At 37.9% G+C, this 18327-nt stretch overlaps 1 protein-coding gene across 10 annotated transcripts in view; it reads right to left on the bottom strand.

Moving 5' to 3' along the window:
* Positions 1-18327, bottom strand: part of LOC129765355 (uncharacterized) — a 180440-nt gene that overhangs the window by 58334 nt on the left and 103779 nt on the right. For 9 of the 10 annotated variants that reach the window (XM_055765577.1, XM_055765581.1, XM_055765575.1 and 6 more), the window contains 2 exons: positions 13417-13705; positions 4687-5022 (listed from right to left, as the gene is read on the bottom strand). In XM_055765577.1, the coding sequence (XP_055621552.1) occupies positions 4687-5022; positions 13417-13705 (625 nt within the window). The remainder of the gene's footprint in view (positions 1-4686; positions 5023-13416; positions 13706-18327) is intronic. The other variant, XM_055765582.1, reaches the window with a different exon arrangement.

The following is an 18327-nucleotide window of genomic DNA, read 5'->3' as shown; positions in this document are numbered from 1 at the left end:
ATTATAGGGAATGCATAGTGGTCCTCAGCTCATTTACTATCATATATTTCACTATTGAGCACATTACCGTACCTTAAACTGTGGTTTCGGAAACGAATGAATTGTAAGATTTGTAGTCTCCGCAAACAATGTAAATAAAAATGAAATGGAGACGAACTTTACGATCTGTCGATAAATAGATGAGCTATAAGCGTTCTGAAAAACCAACAGTGAATACAGGGACGGATGACCTTAGGATTAAAGTCCTTTAAAATAAGAACAGAGCATCAGGAAATACATCACTCATCATGTTGCTCCTTAGTTATGTTTCAATACAATGCAGATGTAACCTCAGTCAATTTTCAACATCAGTTATAAACAAAAGAAAGCAGTTCTTGCTTCCGAGAAAATCGTGAATGCCATCCTGCATATAATGTGTTGTAATTCACTTTCAATTCGGGAACCGTGCATGGGTTTGTGAAAACTGAATGATCAACTTAAAAGACCCCAACCACCAATAAGTTCAAAAACAAGCATAAACAAAATAAATCAGTTCATATTATATATCATATTATGTCACTTTAGAATGCATTGGTATTGTGAATAACTTTTAATAACTCTTTTTTAAAAGGTTTAATGGCCCTGAAAAGCGCCGTGTTTTACGGTGGCTGGTTTTGCCACCAAAGCAGTCTGTATAAACAAACTTTTTCCTTTTTCTACCTGCTGCCGTTTTGCGATTGCGTTTGCCACTCGCTGAAACTAGTTGTTGCCACCGAACCAAATGTGCTCTGTTCTGTAGGCGGGTTTTCTTATTGTCGTGAGCAGCATTGCAAGCCAACTCGAGCACTCCGCCGGCCGAAATTCTATAACCGCTATTAGGTATACTGGTGCTCCGGAACCAATCCGTTGATGCGATGTAATGTGAAACGATGCCATACAACCACACTGATTTACGGTTTGAAAGAGAATGATATATTTTTCAGCGGATCCGCGCGTTTTTTACTTTAGCGGTACACGCTCACAGGATAGAGACAAATCGGCAGACTCAGCCAAAGGGGCGAGTCCAACGAGACGAACGAATGAGCGTTAAACGGCAGCGATGGCAAAAAAATACATTCATTGCGATTTGTTCGCTCGTTGGATTCACATGCAGGCTAAAAAGGGTCCTTTTCAGGATCACAAAATTATCTTTAATCTAAAGAGTTTATTGTTTTGTTATCTCTCGAAATCCCCATCTTGCTCGGTTAAACCTTTCTGTTTAGCGATTGCATTTGCCACTCGCCACAGCTTTCACAGTTGGAAAATTTCTTTCCATCCAGCTTGTGACATATTTTACAGTATATTACATTCAATGACACGTCGCATTACCACTACTCAGTGTCGGATTGGAGATAATTTTAACCTGTAATTGAACATTTGCGATGACAGTGGTACAGTGTCGACTTTCAATGTGGGGTCATAATTTGGACCCCGAACTCTATGTTTACAAAAATGTTCAACTAAATATGTCGCATTACAGGTCCGTCAAATTAGCAAAATGTCGAGCTAAATGTAAATTACTGTACTTTCAATCTAGAAACAATTTAAGAATTGGTGAAATTTGAATAATCAGGAAAGTCCCCAACCATCAATAAGCTCAGCACAACTGCCAAATTCTCATACTCATCATATCCTGGCAAACAAATTATGAAAAAATCAATGGGGTGTGTTTTATTATTATTTTGGATATTGTTTTAGAAAGCATTGAACTGTATTTCGTAAACTCTTTTTTGAAAGGTTTAATGGCCCTGATAAGCGCCGTGTTTTATGGAATGGTTCCAATTTAGAAAACTTAGTACTCGTGGTTTTGAAAAAAAAAAACCATTTCGAACGCCCTCAACGCCATCTTGTTCTGGATTTGCCACCAAAGCAGTTTGTATAAAGAACAAACGTTTTTCTTCTGCTACCTGCTGCCGTTTTGCGATTGCGTTTGCCACTCGCTGCAACTGCCTGTTGTCTTGATGTCCACCGAACCGAATGTGTTCTGTTCCGAATGCGAGTTTTCTTATCGTCGCGAGCAGCTTTGCCAGCTAACTCGATCACTTCGGCGGCCGAAACTATATAACGCCGGCTAGGTGGACTGGCGCACTGGTACTAACGCGCTCGGCCTAGCTACCCTTGCGGAGCAATTGGCGGATACACTTACGGGGAACTGGAGACCAACACGGTTCGAGCGGGATTTTGCCTTTCCTTTCACTTTTCCTCCTTTGCCATGTCCAACCATGGCTGCTTGTGTTGGTTTGTTGATCTGATGTGATGCGAAACCATGTGGTGTACGGTTTCGATGAGAATGATCGTTACGGAAGGAAGGAAGGTTCTGTATCATAGAGACTTTAAACTTTTGCAGTTCATTCGTCTCTAGCCTTGAGAAAGGCCCTTTGAAAACTCTACTCTACTCTACTACTCTACTCCAGCGCTACCACCTCCGCTCTCTTGCCTTGAGAAAGGCACTCGATCCCTCGCCGTCCAGCTCGTCCAGCAACGATGTTGTCTAGTCGGTGTCCACACAAAGAATGATCGTTACGGCAGCGGAGCGGGGATTTTTAAGCTGACTGGCTGGCTCGAGAATTACGCATGTGTGCGACCAATGTTTCGTTCATATTTTTTCTTTTTCCTTTCCAATCGTGCTTCATTGTATTTCGCTGCTGCTCTGGTTGCCCGTTTTCGTCGGTACGATTTGAGGAGCACAAAATGGACCAATCAGAAATGGACACATAGTGCATTTGGACAAAGCTTGTTATTTCACAATTATTCAATTATTTATCTCAAGAAAAATGAAATGTTATTCGTTATGATAGATGCGTAGATATATTTCCTATCAATTGATGCAAAAACCTTTGCGATCTATTGAGAAATGCTCGAGTTATAAGCGTTCCAAATCTTGCATTTTTTCCTACTTGTTCTGTGCCTAGATTTCCATTTCACCCCCTATATCTTCCGGTTAGACGTAGTCCTACGTCAAAAATTGACACATTGTCGTGAACCAAAATGTTGGTTTACCCGAATGTGAATAATTGAACGTTCGCCGATACCACTGATACAAAGAATACACTAAGTTCGTCAATAAATAGACATAAAATTTGGAATGGAAACACTCACGACAACGGACAGCTATGACAGTAGGATATTGGATGCAAAATTGAATTTACAGCATTGCTCCTACATTTCGAAGGTAGGTACGATCGAACTCGAACAGATATTGAACGCTACAGATTAATCTATTTCCTCGCTCGACTATTGGTTCTGTCTTGTGGGAAATTCTTGGCCAAACAGTACCCTCGGTGTTGGAAGAAAATGCAAACCTGTAGCGAGTGGGAAAATGTATGCGCATCAAGACAAATTTAGCATCGTGTTACAAGGCAAACACTGCGACGATATAAAACTTTATTCCTGCCCTTTCGGCTTCCAGCTCTTGTGCACTTTATGGTCCAGAGCTGTGTGTAGAACCGTGTATCCTTCTTTGGTCGAAGTTGATTGAATCCCACCAGCCACCAGAGCCCGGTGGAGTATGGACCGGGAATGCAGCTATGGAAACGGGGAAGTAACGACCGAACGGAACCGAGTTTTCTTGCTTCATCAAAGGCTGAGAAACAATAAACACACTTACTGAGCTGGAATAATGGAGCAAGGCGTATCAAACGATGTATACAGATGTACAGGAAAAGAAACATAGTTCCCGGTTCGGTTTACGATCGATCCCAATGGTGGCGGCGGGGGAAATAGTTGGAGGAGTTGCACCGATGCTTGCTTCGACCCGGAAGGGGGGGGGGTTCATTTTCCATAAGCTTCTCGAACGTCATTAATTTTTCAATATTGGAATGTGCTACACGAGCCACGGCGGCGGCAGCTGAATGGTCCATCAAAGTTTTACTGGATGACATCTGGTGCGAGTATGCAGCTGGGAGAAATAAAATCGTTAAAGTGCGCCAAGACAGGAACTAGGTTGCAACTAACCACGGGAGAAAATGTGCAGGGCGAATATTGAGAAATCAGATTGCTGAATAGGATAAAGAAATCGATTTATCTTAGGGAAACATACTTTCAACGGAGGAATTTCACTTTGTCGAGTATTATCAGCGTTACTCTTGTTGTTGGTTTTTTTACTTGTTAGTCGAAGATTGCAGTCGCTATTTTTTCGTTTACCCGTTCAAACTTGGTGATTGATTTTTTTTGTTAGATTCGTTACTTTCTCAAATTCGTTGATTTTGTGGAATTTTTTCTCAGTTACAAGCTACAATTAATAAAATTTGCGTTTGCAAATCTATAGAATCGTTGACTTTGTGAAATAAATTTCAAGTTGAATTGTTGTGAACAGTAAATGTAACAATATCAAATATCCAAACGTGATGTTTCCCCCAACCCAATGGAAGCAAATCAAAAACCACTGCAATTCTGCTACAGCATAGGTTCATTAATGCATCGTCTTCCGTTGACTTCGTACATCAAAAATAGCACAAGATCAAAACGTTGAGGGTGTTGAAAGCGTTCAACAGCATAAAGACTATTAGACGGATTCGAGGAAACAAAACAAAAAAAACAAAAGAGTTAAACACCATCTTCACGCCTCGCAAGAGCAATAAAAGATAACCGGGTAATCCCCGGTGAGATATACAGAGCGGCGGAACAGCAAAGTAGTAGGAGAAGACGAACAAAAAAAAGGATACTCACCCGCATCCAGTTGAGGGGTTCGATGGTATGCAGCAGCAGCTTCTCCTTCAGCCCCTGCAAGTAGCACCGGAGCAAGTAGCACAGCAGACTGTAGCTGACGATAGTGGCCATCTGGGTCAGATCGTGGAAAAAGAGCACCACAAAGAGAAGACCTCTGACGTAGCATTGAGTGGTTGGATTGAGTTCTCCCATCCATTTCAGGCTGGTGACATACGAATGGTCCAGTGCCTGCAGGCCAATGTATAAGGTCGATCCAACCAGCCAGAGCGTTCCGAGCAGGAAGTAGATCCACAAAGTAGCCACCAATCGGCGGGGAATGCTGCACAGGATGAACACCTGGAAGAAGATTAGTGGTGGTATGGTGGTGAGAATGAATTTTTAACTGCCGCCACCAGTTTTTCTGTCGCAGTTGCCAGCAGTTGGTCGAGCCGGAAATCCACTTTAACCTGTCTTCGCTGTCCTCTCGAAGGCAGAAAAAAGCATAGTGACCGTTAATAATTTATGAGAAGTGCAATCAATGGTGGCCAAGTATCAAATTTTAAACTGGATGAAGCTGTAAAGAGGATTTGGATTATACGACCTACAATTTATAACTGGAGGCTAGGAAGTCATTGTAAATCATAAAATGGGTATGATGACATCCAACAGAGCATCATTAATAAATCCATTTTTTCTGTGCTCCAGTCAACACAATTCATTTTGGCATCTGATGAATATAATTTTGGTTTGGGATGTCTGCCCTTTTTTCTGTCGTGGCAATCACAAAGCTAAACACGAACCAAAGAAGAGTACTTATCGCAGCCATTATATCGCGCTTCAGCCGACATATGGCTCACGGAAACGCTACCACGCTTCCAGGGTCCCATTAGGGCGCGTGAAAAACACTGCACTACCACCGTTCAACGTCCAACATGGGAACATAGATTTCGAAACACGTTGACAAAGCAATTTATGATGGTTTTACGATGAACATGTAACTACTATATTCTCCCCTCACCTCACGTGATGGGGGTTATCCGTATAAAAGTGTGATAAAAAGCGTTAGTTTGGATCTCGAGGGCGAGTGGCGTTAAACTGTGCATCATAATATACGAGTATGTTATGTTGTTCCATTTTTTCCCCTCCCCATGGGATTACTAATAATAATGATGACTACTTCACCGCAAGAGGTGGAAATGATGAGATTAAATTAAAAAAAGGGTCCTTTTGAGGTTGACACGAGCGAGTATCTAATTGACAGTTTGCGGTGATTTATTTAAACCTAAATTAATGAAGATCGCGGCTTGTTTAACCACACACACAAATTAAGTTGTTATTATTTCATTATGGTCCAGAGGATATTCAGTATCTGTTCTGAATGTAGTGTTGCCTTGTTTTTCGTGAACTTTTTTGAAATACTTTCGTCTTTCTACAGTAGTACTACAGTCGTTTTGTATAGTCATTCAGCCATTCCATGTCAAACCGATATAGTGGTTCTCAGATTTTCGTAAGAAGTGGTAATTTTGTTCTTTATCGCAAAACATCAGACCCGTATTTTCTTTATATTTTTTTTTATTAGGATGCCCTTTTCCATTTTAGGGTTGTCAGAGAGGTGTTATTTTTCGTTTTTGAGTTATTATTTTGCAAATTTAACATGTTTTAAGTCTTCGTTCAATATTCCTTTGTGACCAGACTAGACATATGTGACTAGAATCCGATCCTCCCGCAAGTGTGATATTTTTGCAAAGAAGGTTAGCTTATTGGCTTCAATTTGATATGTCGATCATCTAAATCGGTTGAGATTTTTTTGGATGTGGAACCGTTCTGAAAAAGGACGGTCAAAAATCTTTTCATGCCTTACTTTACATTTTAGAGGTCGGGTGTCTTCAAAAAAGTTGCTCAGAATGTTCATTCGGATAATTTAACGGTTTCATTTGAGCTCATACTAAGTTACAGTAAAAAATAAAAAACTAATTTTTATACTTACGAGATAGTTGAGTTATGTCTTGAGCAACATTGTAGAGTTACGAATTTCACGAAACCTTGCTGAAGATACATAATATTTATCTATCAGTTCTTCAGATATATAACTGTTTTTCAGGGGAGACTATCTCAAAACTAGTTTTTTAACTTAAGTTATACCTAAATATATAATAATATGAAAATACATAACTTTGCTTAAGACACTATTAGTGTTAACACTATCAACTCTATTAGTGTGATGTACAGTGGTTACAAAGCGAAAATATATAACTTTTATTCATTAAAGTCTCAAACATTTTAAAAAAATATCAAAGTTTCATAAATATATTTATTTTTGTATCACGGAATACTGCTAAAATTCTGAAAAAAGTATTACACATCTAGAAAAGGCGTATAAACACTAGGGTGGCAATGGATGTTTGGGAAAAATTTCATCATCGAATATCAAAAACCGACCATGTACATTTTGTTTATTGGCCCACAGAAATGATCTGTGCAAAGTTTCAGCTCAATCGGACATGATTTAGAGGTGCCTCAAAACGCTCAAAGTTTTGATTTTTTGACCCTTGAAAGTCTTCCAAGGGGGGAGTAAAAGAAATTTGGAAAACCTAAATTTTTTTATCGATGCCAAATGGCTTAAAAATGCATAAAACGTCGAGATCTGGTGTCATCTAGAAAAAAAAAATTCTTGGCCAAAAATCGATCTTTTGGGATAACCAAGCCAATAAACAAAATGTACATGGTCGGTTTTCGAAATTTTACATGACCATTTTCGCTGCCACGCTAATAGACACATTCTAAACCTTCAAAATTCAATTTACGGAGGGACCAGCAATCAGGATGTTTTTGTAAGATTGCTTATGACATCCGACCCTCTGATAAGCAGCTTGCGAAAACGAAAATCGAAAAAGGTCTAATTGCTATCACCATCTGCAATAAAACTACTGCAAAATAACTCAAATTTGAGCTCTGATAGTGAAATAGAATCAGAAATTGATTTATAAATTAATATATTTCAAATAAGAATCAATAGTAGATAAGGTATGAAAAACAGAGTAAAATTAAGTAAATTGCGCTGTAAAAATTGGTATAAAATGTAATGTTCCCGAGAGTTCCCGAGTTCGAAAAGTGGTTTGCCGTATACTCCAAACCCACAATGAACAAAATGACGTTGAGTATTGATGCACAGACGTGCACATTTTTGAATTATTTAATGAATAAAATTCAATTGTATCTTTGGAAACTCATGTTTTCAAAAATTTAAAAGCAGTTTCTTATAGTTCAATATACTGATTTTTGAAATAACTGGCCAAATGTTTTATAAAAATGTGTTTTTCCATGTTTTTTTTATTGGAAATAAAGCAAGCCGAAAAGTAGAACATTTTTATCGGTGCGGGTATAATGGACATGTAGTGGGGGGGGGGGGGGGGGATATGGACAGTGTTCATAATATACGAAGCGTAGAGGTTTATCGCTCGCGAGAGGAATAATTTCACTCTCTCTCAGTGTTTGAGCTTCCAGTAACTGAAATAGAACAAAAAAAGAAAGCAATATAAAAAAGAGTTCATTATTCTCCCCTTCACTTTCCATCATTCATTGGATGTGATTATGGATCCTCCCCAGTGCAATTATTTCAATAATTCAAATTTACCACTTACGAATGAATTTACTTTTCCGTACATATCTAATATCGCTTCTCTGTCAACTCACAAACTGAAATATAACCATCAGCGGATTCAATTTTACTATTAAACCACTCAAAATGCTTAATATCGAAGCTGCAAAAGTTACATTCACACGCGGAATCATGTTCGATTTTCGGTTTTTGTTTCTCTATTCCACTTTTGATCAGTATTCATTGTCATTGGATGGTTTAAATATTATAGAATAGCATGTAGAAGGGTTTCCCATCAACAGAAATTTGAAATTCATAATGCAACAATACAAATCAACCACCTATCCATACTGTCCGTCTTACCCGCGTCTCCCCTACTTGTCATGGCTCGATTCTTGCAACACAAAACTGTGCGCACTTTTTAATGGAGACGCCACAGTTAACTGGATAATGGACCGCTAGTGCTTTGGCTGGAATCGTATTTGATGATCGACATATCAAAATAAAATCAATTAGCTAGTCTTCTTAATATTAAATATTGAACTTGCAAAAATCCGAAATTTGGTTTCGTAATTATTGATTTTATTGGTTTTTTTATAGTTTCCATGGTTTAGAGATGAAAGGCGTAATATATTTTATATTTTTTTCTTGAAAGTTCATGATTCTTTACACAACATATCCAAACATGAGAGATGTGATTTGTATTGTTTTTGAGTTATGATTTTTCAAAGACAACACGTTTTTAGTCTTCTTACAAATTTTCCTATGTGACTAGACTACTAAGCGCCTACATTGATTTATAGCGATTGTAAAATGGATACATTATTGAAACCCATTGTAATTTCTAGACTATCATGTTATACGTAGGGATTTGATTCAATTTCGATGATTACTTTTGTATTACATAAATTAATTAAATTGAATTTAGGCAATACATCTTTTCCGAACTATAAGGAACTCCATATTTGATTAGATATTTTGATATGATAATCTTATGGTTTCTAACTATGTACGGAATAAAATAAGTTCATCTGTTATATTTTTCTTTTTTTTTTAATTCTAGACATTAGACTTGCCTAAAGCTATTTTTACAATTTCACGAGCTGTTCGTCCGAGATCGAGAATCGCTTCCTGATAATATAATTTTCATTTTCCGGCCTAATACTACATTATGGGAAAAAAGGGGAAAAAAGGAATGTTGATTTAGAAGTGTCGACATCTATTGTTTACAGAATTAGCAGAATTAGAAACATTACTCGACCAAGATTCGTGTCGACAGCAGAGCTTGCAGAACATTGAAAGTAACTCGACAAGCAATGTCTAAACGACTCAATGTCGCAGCAAACATCCAACAATTCACATCCAAAAGCAAGGAAATTGTGTTATGTATTGACATTTTGCATGTCCAAAATGTTTCTTTGGTCGGCACAAAAGGAAGTATTTTGTTACTGTTCCAGCTAAAAATTATTTGGAAAATAGCAGATGGGAAATTATAGTTAACCCGCCCTATAAACCAGACCTTGAGCCTTCCGACTACCATTCGTTTCGATCGATACTGAACGTTTTGAGTGGAATACATTTTACTTTTGAACAGGGTATCAACAATTGGCTGGATTTAGTCTTGGCTACAAAAGATGAACGCATTTTTCGCGACGGAATCCGTGAATTGCCAGAAATATGACAAAAAGGAGTGGCTAGGTATGGCCAACACTTTGAATAATGTTTTAATTCATTCCATCAGATAAATGTGTTTTTCGTGCAAAAAACGGAACGAATTAAGTTGCACATCCAATATATTTATGATATACATCGCGCAGTTCCACACGAATGTGCGAAATCTCAGAAAAAAAATCCTATTTTAAGTTGAATCGTTTTGGTGTTACGATACAAAGAAAGACTTCAACACGATACAAAGAAAACCGCATTTCCAGTGATCTCGCACTTTTGAGGAATACAGTATTTCAGAGAAACCAAATACTTTCATCGATCGATTGCACGAACAAGATCATGTCTGAGTTAAAACTAGACAAACGGATTCTTTGGGGGGTCTTCGTAGCCACTTGGTTACGCGTTCGCTTACCAAGCGATCGATCGTGAGTTCAAACTCAGGGCCCTCAATTGACCATCTTTGTGTTGTTATAGAATAACTACGTCCACGCAACCATCATCAGCGATGGAAATCGATCCACGGTGGAACAAAGATCGATTCATCCATACAACTGCCCTGCTCTGCAAGAAACATCGGGCTGATGTTCTATAAATAACCCAACAATGATCAATACCAACTGTCTCCGCTGTCCGGTCTGCTGAACAATGGAAGAACAGATAGAATGCCCTTACGCCTAAATGGCTACTACTGTGTAATTTACCATAATGTAATGGAACAGAAAACTTAACGCCTAAATAGCTACTACTAACTACTGTGTAATTTACAATTTATAGAAACATAAACATATGTACATGTACACACTTAAAACCCGGCTCTGTTACAGCTAAAATGCTAATGAGCCTAATAAATAAATAAATGGGATAAAAAAAAACGGATTCTTTGTTTAGTCATGCGCTCAGAAGAAACACTTGTGGCTGAATTGTAACCGAATTGCACTGTGCTCGCACTAAGGTAAGGATTTTGGATCGATATTTGGAAAATCGATTTTTTTCGATTTTTTTCTATTTTTTCGATCTTAGACAAACTTTTTGTAAATTTGTTTTGAAGTATACACCGGTTTTAATCTTACCAAAACCACCTGACAAATTTTAAAAATATAATGGCAACGTTTGAACGCTTTGAAGCGCTCCATTTGGCTTGCTAACAAAGTCAGTTTGCTCATTCTTCGATTTAATTCTGTACAAACTCTGACAGGATCAGAACTTGAACTACTAAGGGGTGCAATCTGCTGCAACCAGAGACTCATACAAACGCTGCACTGGAGGAGAAACGTTTCTCTCGCAGTGAAGATAATCACAATGTTAACACATTGTGGACCGCTCACGAGTTTTCTCGTGTTTCGTGATCCATTTATTACGGCCGGATTTCTACACTTGATGGTTAAATCCTTGGTCTGCCAAGAACCTAACATGACCTACCGATGGCTCGCCTTCGTCTCATCCACGCCGAAGGAAACGATCTCATTCGTGGAATCCGTACAAATGAAGCGTACAAGTTTGCCCTGAAACGTGCGGTTTTTAATATGTTAAAAAAATCTAAAGAAGGGAGGTGAAGGTTTCTTATTTAGAATAATATCGCTCAATTTGTATGATTAATATCATGGTATCATAAAACTGATACCAGTTGTTGAGTTTCTAATGATACATTTTCTATTTATTTATTCAATTGAATGATTCCATGATGATACAATATGAATGCCTTGCAAAATATTTTTGTCTGAGATCTGAGTGTTGAGAAACAAAACAAACTGCTTTTGATTTTTGAATAGGATTTGAATTTTTGAATCATGAAATTTGTATTCCATGTTGAAAGAGAAGATGATACTCATATAAAATAAGTAGATAAATTGGAAATAAAATATTTCCGATTTTTTAAAGATTGATTTGGCAAAGATTGATTCCTTTGTACCGATTTGAGCAATTCTTTTATTTTCTTGATCATTTAATGAAAATATGGATAAATGAGAACACTGAGAACACCAACTTTCGTATATATAGAATTATCGTGCCATCAAACGTGCATAAAAAATAGATAACAAATTGAACAAAATATTTTACCTGAAAAATCAGTTCATGCAAAAATGATTCCGAAGAAAACAACGCTATCCTCTTTTTTTATTTTTTGAGCTATGATGATTATAAAAAAGCAGAAAATGATTTGAAGTAAAATAAACCTGGAAGTTATTATTTATTGTAATCTTTATTTCAAAAGGGTATTAATTCCACCCTGAAAATCCATTATTATTTCGGCTTCCCAAATTGTGAGTATGTACTGAAACAAAAGATTTTTATCGCTTATTACTTCACTCTAGACAGCGAGTGCCCAACATCAATATGTTGATTGAAGCTGAGAATTAATTCGGAAATTCTCAAATTGGATTTCAGTTGTTACAATAGTCCGCTCAGTGATTGCTTTCAGTACATTTGAAATCAGTTCATAGAAATAAGAATAAGAGACTGTGTTATGAAGCATATGTATATTGTTTGATTTTGATGATCCGCACCATTTCCGCATTTTACGTTGCATCGAGCGATAGACATGAATTATTCAAGTTTGTGATTTCTCATTTAGTTTTATCCCAGACGGCGAGCAGCCAACATCTTATGTAAAAATTAGTTTGAAAATATTCGAATGAGTTTTTTGTCACTTAGTTGCTGTCCCAATCGTTCACGCAAGCACTCTGTGCAATGGGACAAGTGTTTGTTGCTCAATTAGCTGCTGTTGTGCGGATCGTTTCCACACATGTCACGTTGCAACAAGCGAGAGGTATAAATTATTTTAATTTATGATTTCTTCGTTTCGCTCTAGACAGCGAGCAGCCAACAGCATATGTTGAAGCTGGAACTTATTATGGAAACTTTCAAAGAAACAACTAAAGCACGCATCAGGGCCCTCAAAAAATGATTAAATAATCAAATATTAAATTAATCATCTTTTAGATAATATCGAAAGTGACAAACAGGCGAATTGAATGCAATAACTTCGTGGTCCTGTGTTCCCGTGGGCGAGTGTTTAGCGTCCCACATTATCATGCCGGGGGTTCGGGTTCGATTCCCGTTCAGGCAGGGAGATTTTTCGTCTAGAGCTTGCCACTCCAGAATACATTCAAAGCATGTTATCCGGCATAGAAATCTGAACTAAGTACTACTAATAAACATGACGCTAGTAATACCTACGTTGAGAAGGCAAAAGTTTCACTGGGAACGTTAGTGCCATCCAAGAATAAGAAGAACTTCGTGGTCCTACGTTAGCGATGCGGTCGTTTCCTGGACAAATTTTCATTTTTTCGTTTGGAAGATGTTCCGCTTACAAACTTTGAGAGTGTAATTCCATTAGTTGGTATTGGCCGAAAATACCTTTTTTTTCTAAGATTAATTAATTTTTCTAATTTTAATTTTTTTTGCATAATTTTAATATGGACTCGTCGTGGATGAGAGAACAAAAACAAACATTGATTTCATGAAATGTTGTCACAGATGCTTACCCGTTCAACCAAGCACTGCAGTTTCTCGTGGTCGGCAAAGCGATAAATATATACCGCCGATACATAACCAACAAAATGTAACAGTGCTGGTATGACGTAAATGAACATTACTTTGCCGGTGTTAAGCATCATTGTCTTCATGGAATCACCAGCATCAGCGTCGTCCGTAGAGGCATTTGTAGCGTAGGGAAAGTCTACATCCGTGATCGTTGTTCTGGTTGTAGAAGAAGCCGTGGATAGGTGACTGATGGCGTGGAGATGATCCAGCTCCTGAAACCCATGATCGCGACTGGAAAAAAGGATGGTAAAATGTGTAATGAAGTGTATGCCAGAAAAAGTTGCTGTTAATTTTAAAATGTATATATTGTGTATTGTTTTTATGCGAACTATTTATCTTTAAAAAATATCGAAAACGCGCATTGCTATGGTAACTAATCAATTATGCGTAATGATTTTCAGGATGAATGGTGTATTTCATTCGATACAAAATCGGTTATCTTGAAACCTTCTGAAGACAGAATTCCAAAAACGCATATGTATACAATATGGAGATATGTCTTCTAATTTATTCTGCATGACCAATCTCAATAATCCATTTACTTTAGTAATGAAACGCCTTGGTAAAATCCGGTTCACTCACAGGTTAGAAGCACAAATTGCGAAATATGGAATCGAACAATGTGAATAAGATCATCCTCAAACTGAAACGAGATGGTTCAGCTACAGGAGCTTCATCTATTCATCTCACACTTTTAGTTAGTTGCTTCTAGAAGTAATCACTATTCATGCCACGCTCCACGCTGTCCTGATCGGATGCTGTCCAGTGAGTGTCCGAAAGCCAGCAAAACTGCTGTATCCAGTGTCAGTCAGAGTGAAGTGGAGGCCAAGCTAGAATATGTACTCCATCGGGCAGTGCGCGAGCGGAAGCGTAACGATAAACCGTTCCGAAAAATAAAAACAGAACGCTCACAGGAAGCAAGATAAGCTTGTGCCGGCTGAGCTGCAATATTTTTTATTCAAATTCCGCAATAAATATTAATAATCCCTTTATCATTTTAATAGAGTGGCTGCTTAAAACTATATATTTCAATTCGTATTATGTGTCCCCCTGTACGGGAAAATCAGTTTGTCCGTACGCTTTGAACAATTCGGATGCCATTTTATTTATGTTTTGGGGGGAAGCTGCAGCAAGCAGCGAGACGCGGCAAAACTTTAGCTTTGCATAAATTACGTCGAAGCTGATCCTATTCATTACCATGTGTAATATTTTACAAATAGTTTCCATGTGTTTACAACGGTATTACTGGATAACATCGGAGGCAAAAACTGCCAGGCAAATATACCATAATTGACGCGCAATGTGAATTAAATGAGGAAATGGGATATCGAGCGGTTTCAATTGATTGAAAATATTAAATTCGTATTAACAATTTGTCGTTCTGTTTTTGCATTTGAATCAGCGCTACATTTTTTTTTTGGGGAACCAAAAAAATAATCCAACTGAAAAGCCAACATTTCACGTCTCTCATAAACTAATAGCGTGAGACAAAAACTGGAACAGAATAATAATCATCATTGCGTTTACTTCAGGCATGAAATAAAAATCCACCAAATTCACATCCAACAAAAACATTGAAAAAGCACAAAATCATATTCATCGAAGCGTCGAGAGATGGCGCGGCGCAATAAACAAAAATAAGGATGACGTTCGAAATTTTACGCGCGTCCAAATTAGCGTGCAAAAATTGAAACCCATCATGACGGGGTGTTGTGGTGATGGTTGGGTGTGCGAAACATGGAAATCTGTAGCAGCTAATTCGTGTTTCCCAACGGGCTCCAGTTAAAGTCAATTTTTTTTTGTTTGTTCAGCGTGATCAATCAATTTGCAGTGCGATGATGATGATGTATTCGTTTAATGTGTACCGCTTGTCAGACCATCAGGTACGTGGTAACTGAAGAGAGTGAGGGGTGGAAATTTATGGATGCAACTCGTATTTAACTGTTCGACTTACTCAAGGAAAGGTAATTTTCTTGAAAGCATCAAAGGAGCTGAAGTCCGATCAATGTCTATCAATTTTGTTAAAAATGATAATGAGTTGAAAAATACTTATTTTACTCTACCAAATGCGTGAGAGGTCCATATCGGAGGTGGTTGGGTAGGACTCTGTACATTTAACGTAGAACTGTTTTATGTATTTGAGGGTAAACATGTAAGTTGGGTATGAATAAGAATCATTCATAAACTAAAAAATGCTCCAATTGATGCTAGGATTCGTCAGATGTTCTACAATATACTAGAAAATTTGCCATCGCGAAAAATTTTGTTCCATCCCATCTGCAACGGAACCAAAACACAAAAAGTAATAATGCCTTCATTACTTTCAGTTCATTTCATTGACATTCTAGAGGCTGAAAACAAGTATTGAAAAGCATCGGAAATGCTCGCCGGTAAACTTGTACGGATTCACCAGACGTGCTTACGGACATGGAGGAATCTTAAGGATAATTGTTGTGGGTTTCATGGCGGTATAAGGTCGTGGTCGTTTGCTAAAGGGGGACTAAATAGTGATGTAGCAACAGCACTTTGCGGCGCCGTGTTTTCTTTGTCTCTTCATTCTAATAATATGGATAGCTTCCACAACAACAACATGTGTTTGCTGGTTCGAAAAGCATGGTTCGTTTCCAATTCTGGCAATTCCAGCAGCAACAGCAGAGAGTCGGGGCGGTCACGAAGATATGGGTGGATCGTTACATGTATGTTTAGTCATCCAGGCAAATCCTAGCGATAATCGGAAAATTGTGTAGATTATAATGCTTCGCCCGACCCCGAGCGGTGGGGTGGGATAATTGTTCTGTTGTATGAGGTGTTGCTGTTGTTTGGTATCTTCTACCCGCTCGCATGACCATTAGCGGGTCTATTTTGTGTCTGTTGTGGGTGATTACTTGGAAAAACATTCCCGCGTGTACAAGTATATCATTATGAATACTGCATAATGATGTCAGTTGTTTGTGTTTACAAATCATCATAAACAGACATTTAAAAACTGTGTTCTGTGTACAACTTTTTCATTCGGAAAGTATTGAAATATAAAGTGCAGCATCTATCATATCTGATATAGGTGTTAATTTTGGAAACTGGAAATTGGAAATCCTGGTTTGGGAAAAAAATTACGACAGTTGGTCGGTGTTAAGTCAGAGCGGACCAAGTCGCAAAATTAAAAATTTCGAGTTATTGATTGCATTAGGTTAAACCTTTTGTAAGCTACATTCCACATTAATCAGATTTGGAAAATCGCGCGTACTGCAGGAATAACTTATCGAAATTGTTTTGAACGCTCGATGAAAAACCCTTATAATACCAAACTTCAAACTCGTTTTTCTCGAAATCATAAAAAATTCACATGGTCCGGTCTGACTTAACACCGACCAGTTGATTTTTACAAGCTTTTCATTCAGAGAACTTTTTACCAATCATTCGCTTTAGACACCTGGTTATTGTTTGAAGTTGTGGTGACTGGCTCATTTTTTCTCGCCAGTTATCATTCGTTCCAGAATAGGATCGATCTGGTTAAAATTGAGCTTCTTCTAGTATTTGGCCTCATTGAAATGATTCTAAACGATTTTTGTTTGATGTTTAGCTATTCTGGACAATAAGTGCTCACCCGACTGTCACACTCGGCGAGTTTCATTATTTTATCGAAGTTTCGTCAATTGGTCGATCAGAGCTTGGTGTATCTTCCACATCAAAATTATCGGAATGGAAATGTCTAGCATGTGTTTTGTGCGAAATCATATCTATCTAGCGTCACCTAGTGTTCACAGACATTCTACTAACGTCATATAGATTGTAGTAAATAGATTTGTTTACTTAATTTTATACATCAGCAATTGCTGATTGCAATGTCATTATTTTCGTTGTTTTTTCGTCTCCTCCAATTCTGATGATTTGTCAACAATTCACACACCCTGACATTCAGTTCTTAATTGGAACGTAATTGTTATTTGTTGAAGACACATTTTTTCAAAAAACCCAAATTTTGACGTTTTGCGACACTAGTACACGAAGTGTGATTGAGCTAATATTCTGCATAGGGTATTTTATCGTGCAAATCAACATTTCGCAGGAAGTCCCGTATGAAAAATCAAGATGACCTTTTTCATTGGCACCCTAATCCATAGTTTTTAGATTTTTGACAAAACATTTTGAGATGACAGTAGATCTCGACGTTTTATGCAATTCGAAGACATTTGGTATCTACATATTTTTTTGAAAACCTTTATTTCGTGTACGGCACCACACAATCACACCTCGCCCTTTCCCCCTCACCTCACCTTAGTTCTTGAATTATGCAGAAATTAATGCTTCATTTGTATGGCAGCACCCCCTCCCTCAGAGAGAAGGGAGGAGTGTCTATTTACCATAGAAACGTTTCGTGACACCCAAAACCTTCCCATGCCAAATTTGGCTCCATTAGCTTGATTAGTTTTCGAGTTATGTAGGAATTTGTCTTTCATTTGTATGGCAGCCCTCCCTCAGAGATGGGGGGGGGGAGGCTGTCTAACTACCGTAAAAACATTTATTGCACCCTAAAACCTCCACATGCCAAATTTGGTTTCATATGCTTGATTAATTCTCAGTTATGCCGAAATTTGTGTTTCATTTGTATGGCAGCCCCACCTTAGAGAGGGGGGGTGGAATGTCCAACCACCATAGAAACATTTATTGCACCCTAAAACCTCCATATGCCTAATTTGGTTTCATTTGAATGATTAATTCTCGAGTAATGCGGAAATTTGTGTTTTATTTGTATGGCAGCGCCCCCCCCCCCTTAAAGAAAGGGGTGGAGTGTCTAACCACCGTAAAACATTTATTGCACCCTTAAATCATCACATGCCAAATTTGATTTCATT

Source organism: Toxorhynchites rutilus, chromosome 2 (assembly GCF_029784135.1).
Source record: "Toxorhynchites rutilus septentrionalis strain SRP chromosome 2, ASM2978413v1, whole genome shotgun sequence".
Taxonomy (NCBI): Eukaryota; Metazoa; Arthropoda; class Insecta; order Diptera; family Culicidae; genus Toxorhynchites; species Toxorhynchites rutilus.
Note: the sequence above shows the minus strand (reverse complement) of the source record. Positions and strands in the feature narration are given on the sequence as shown.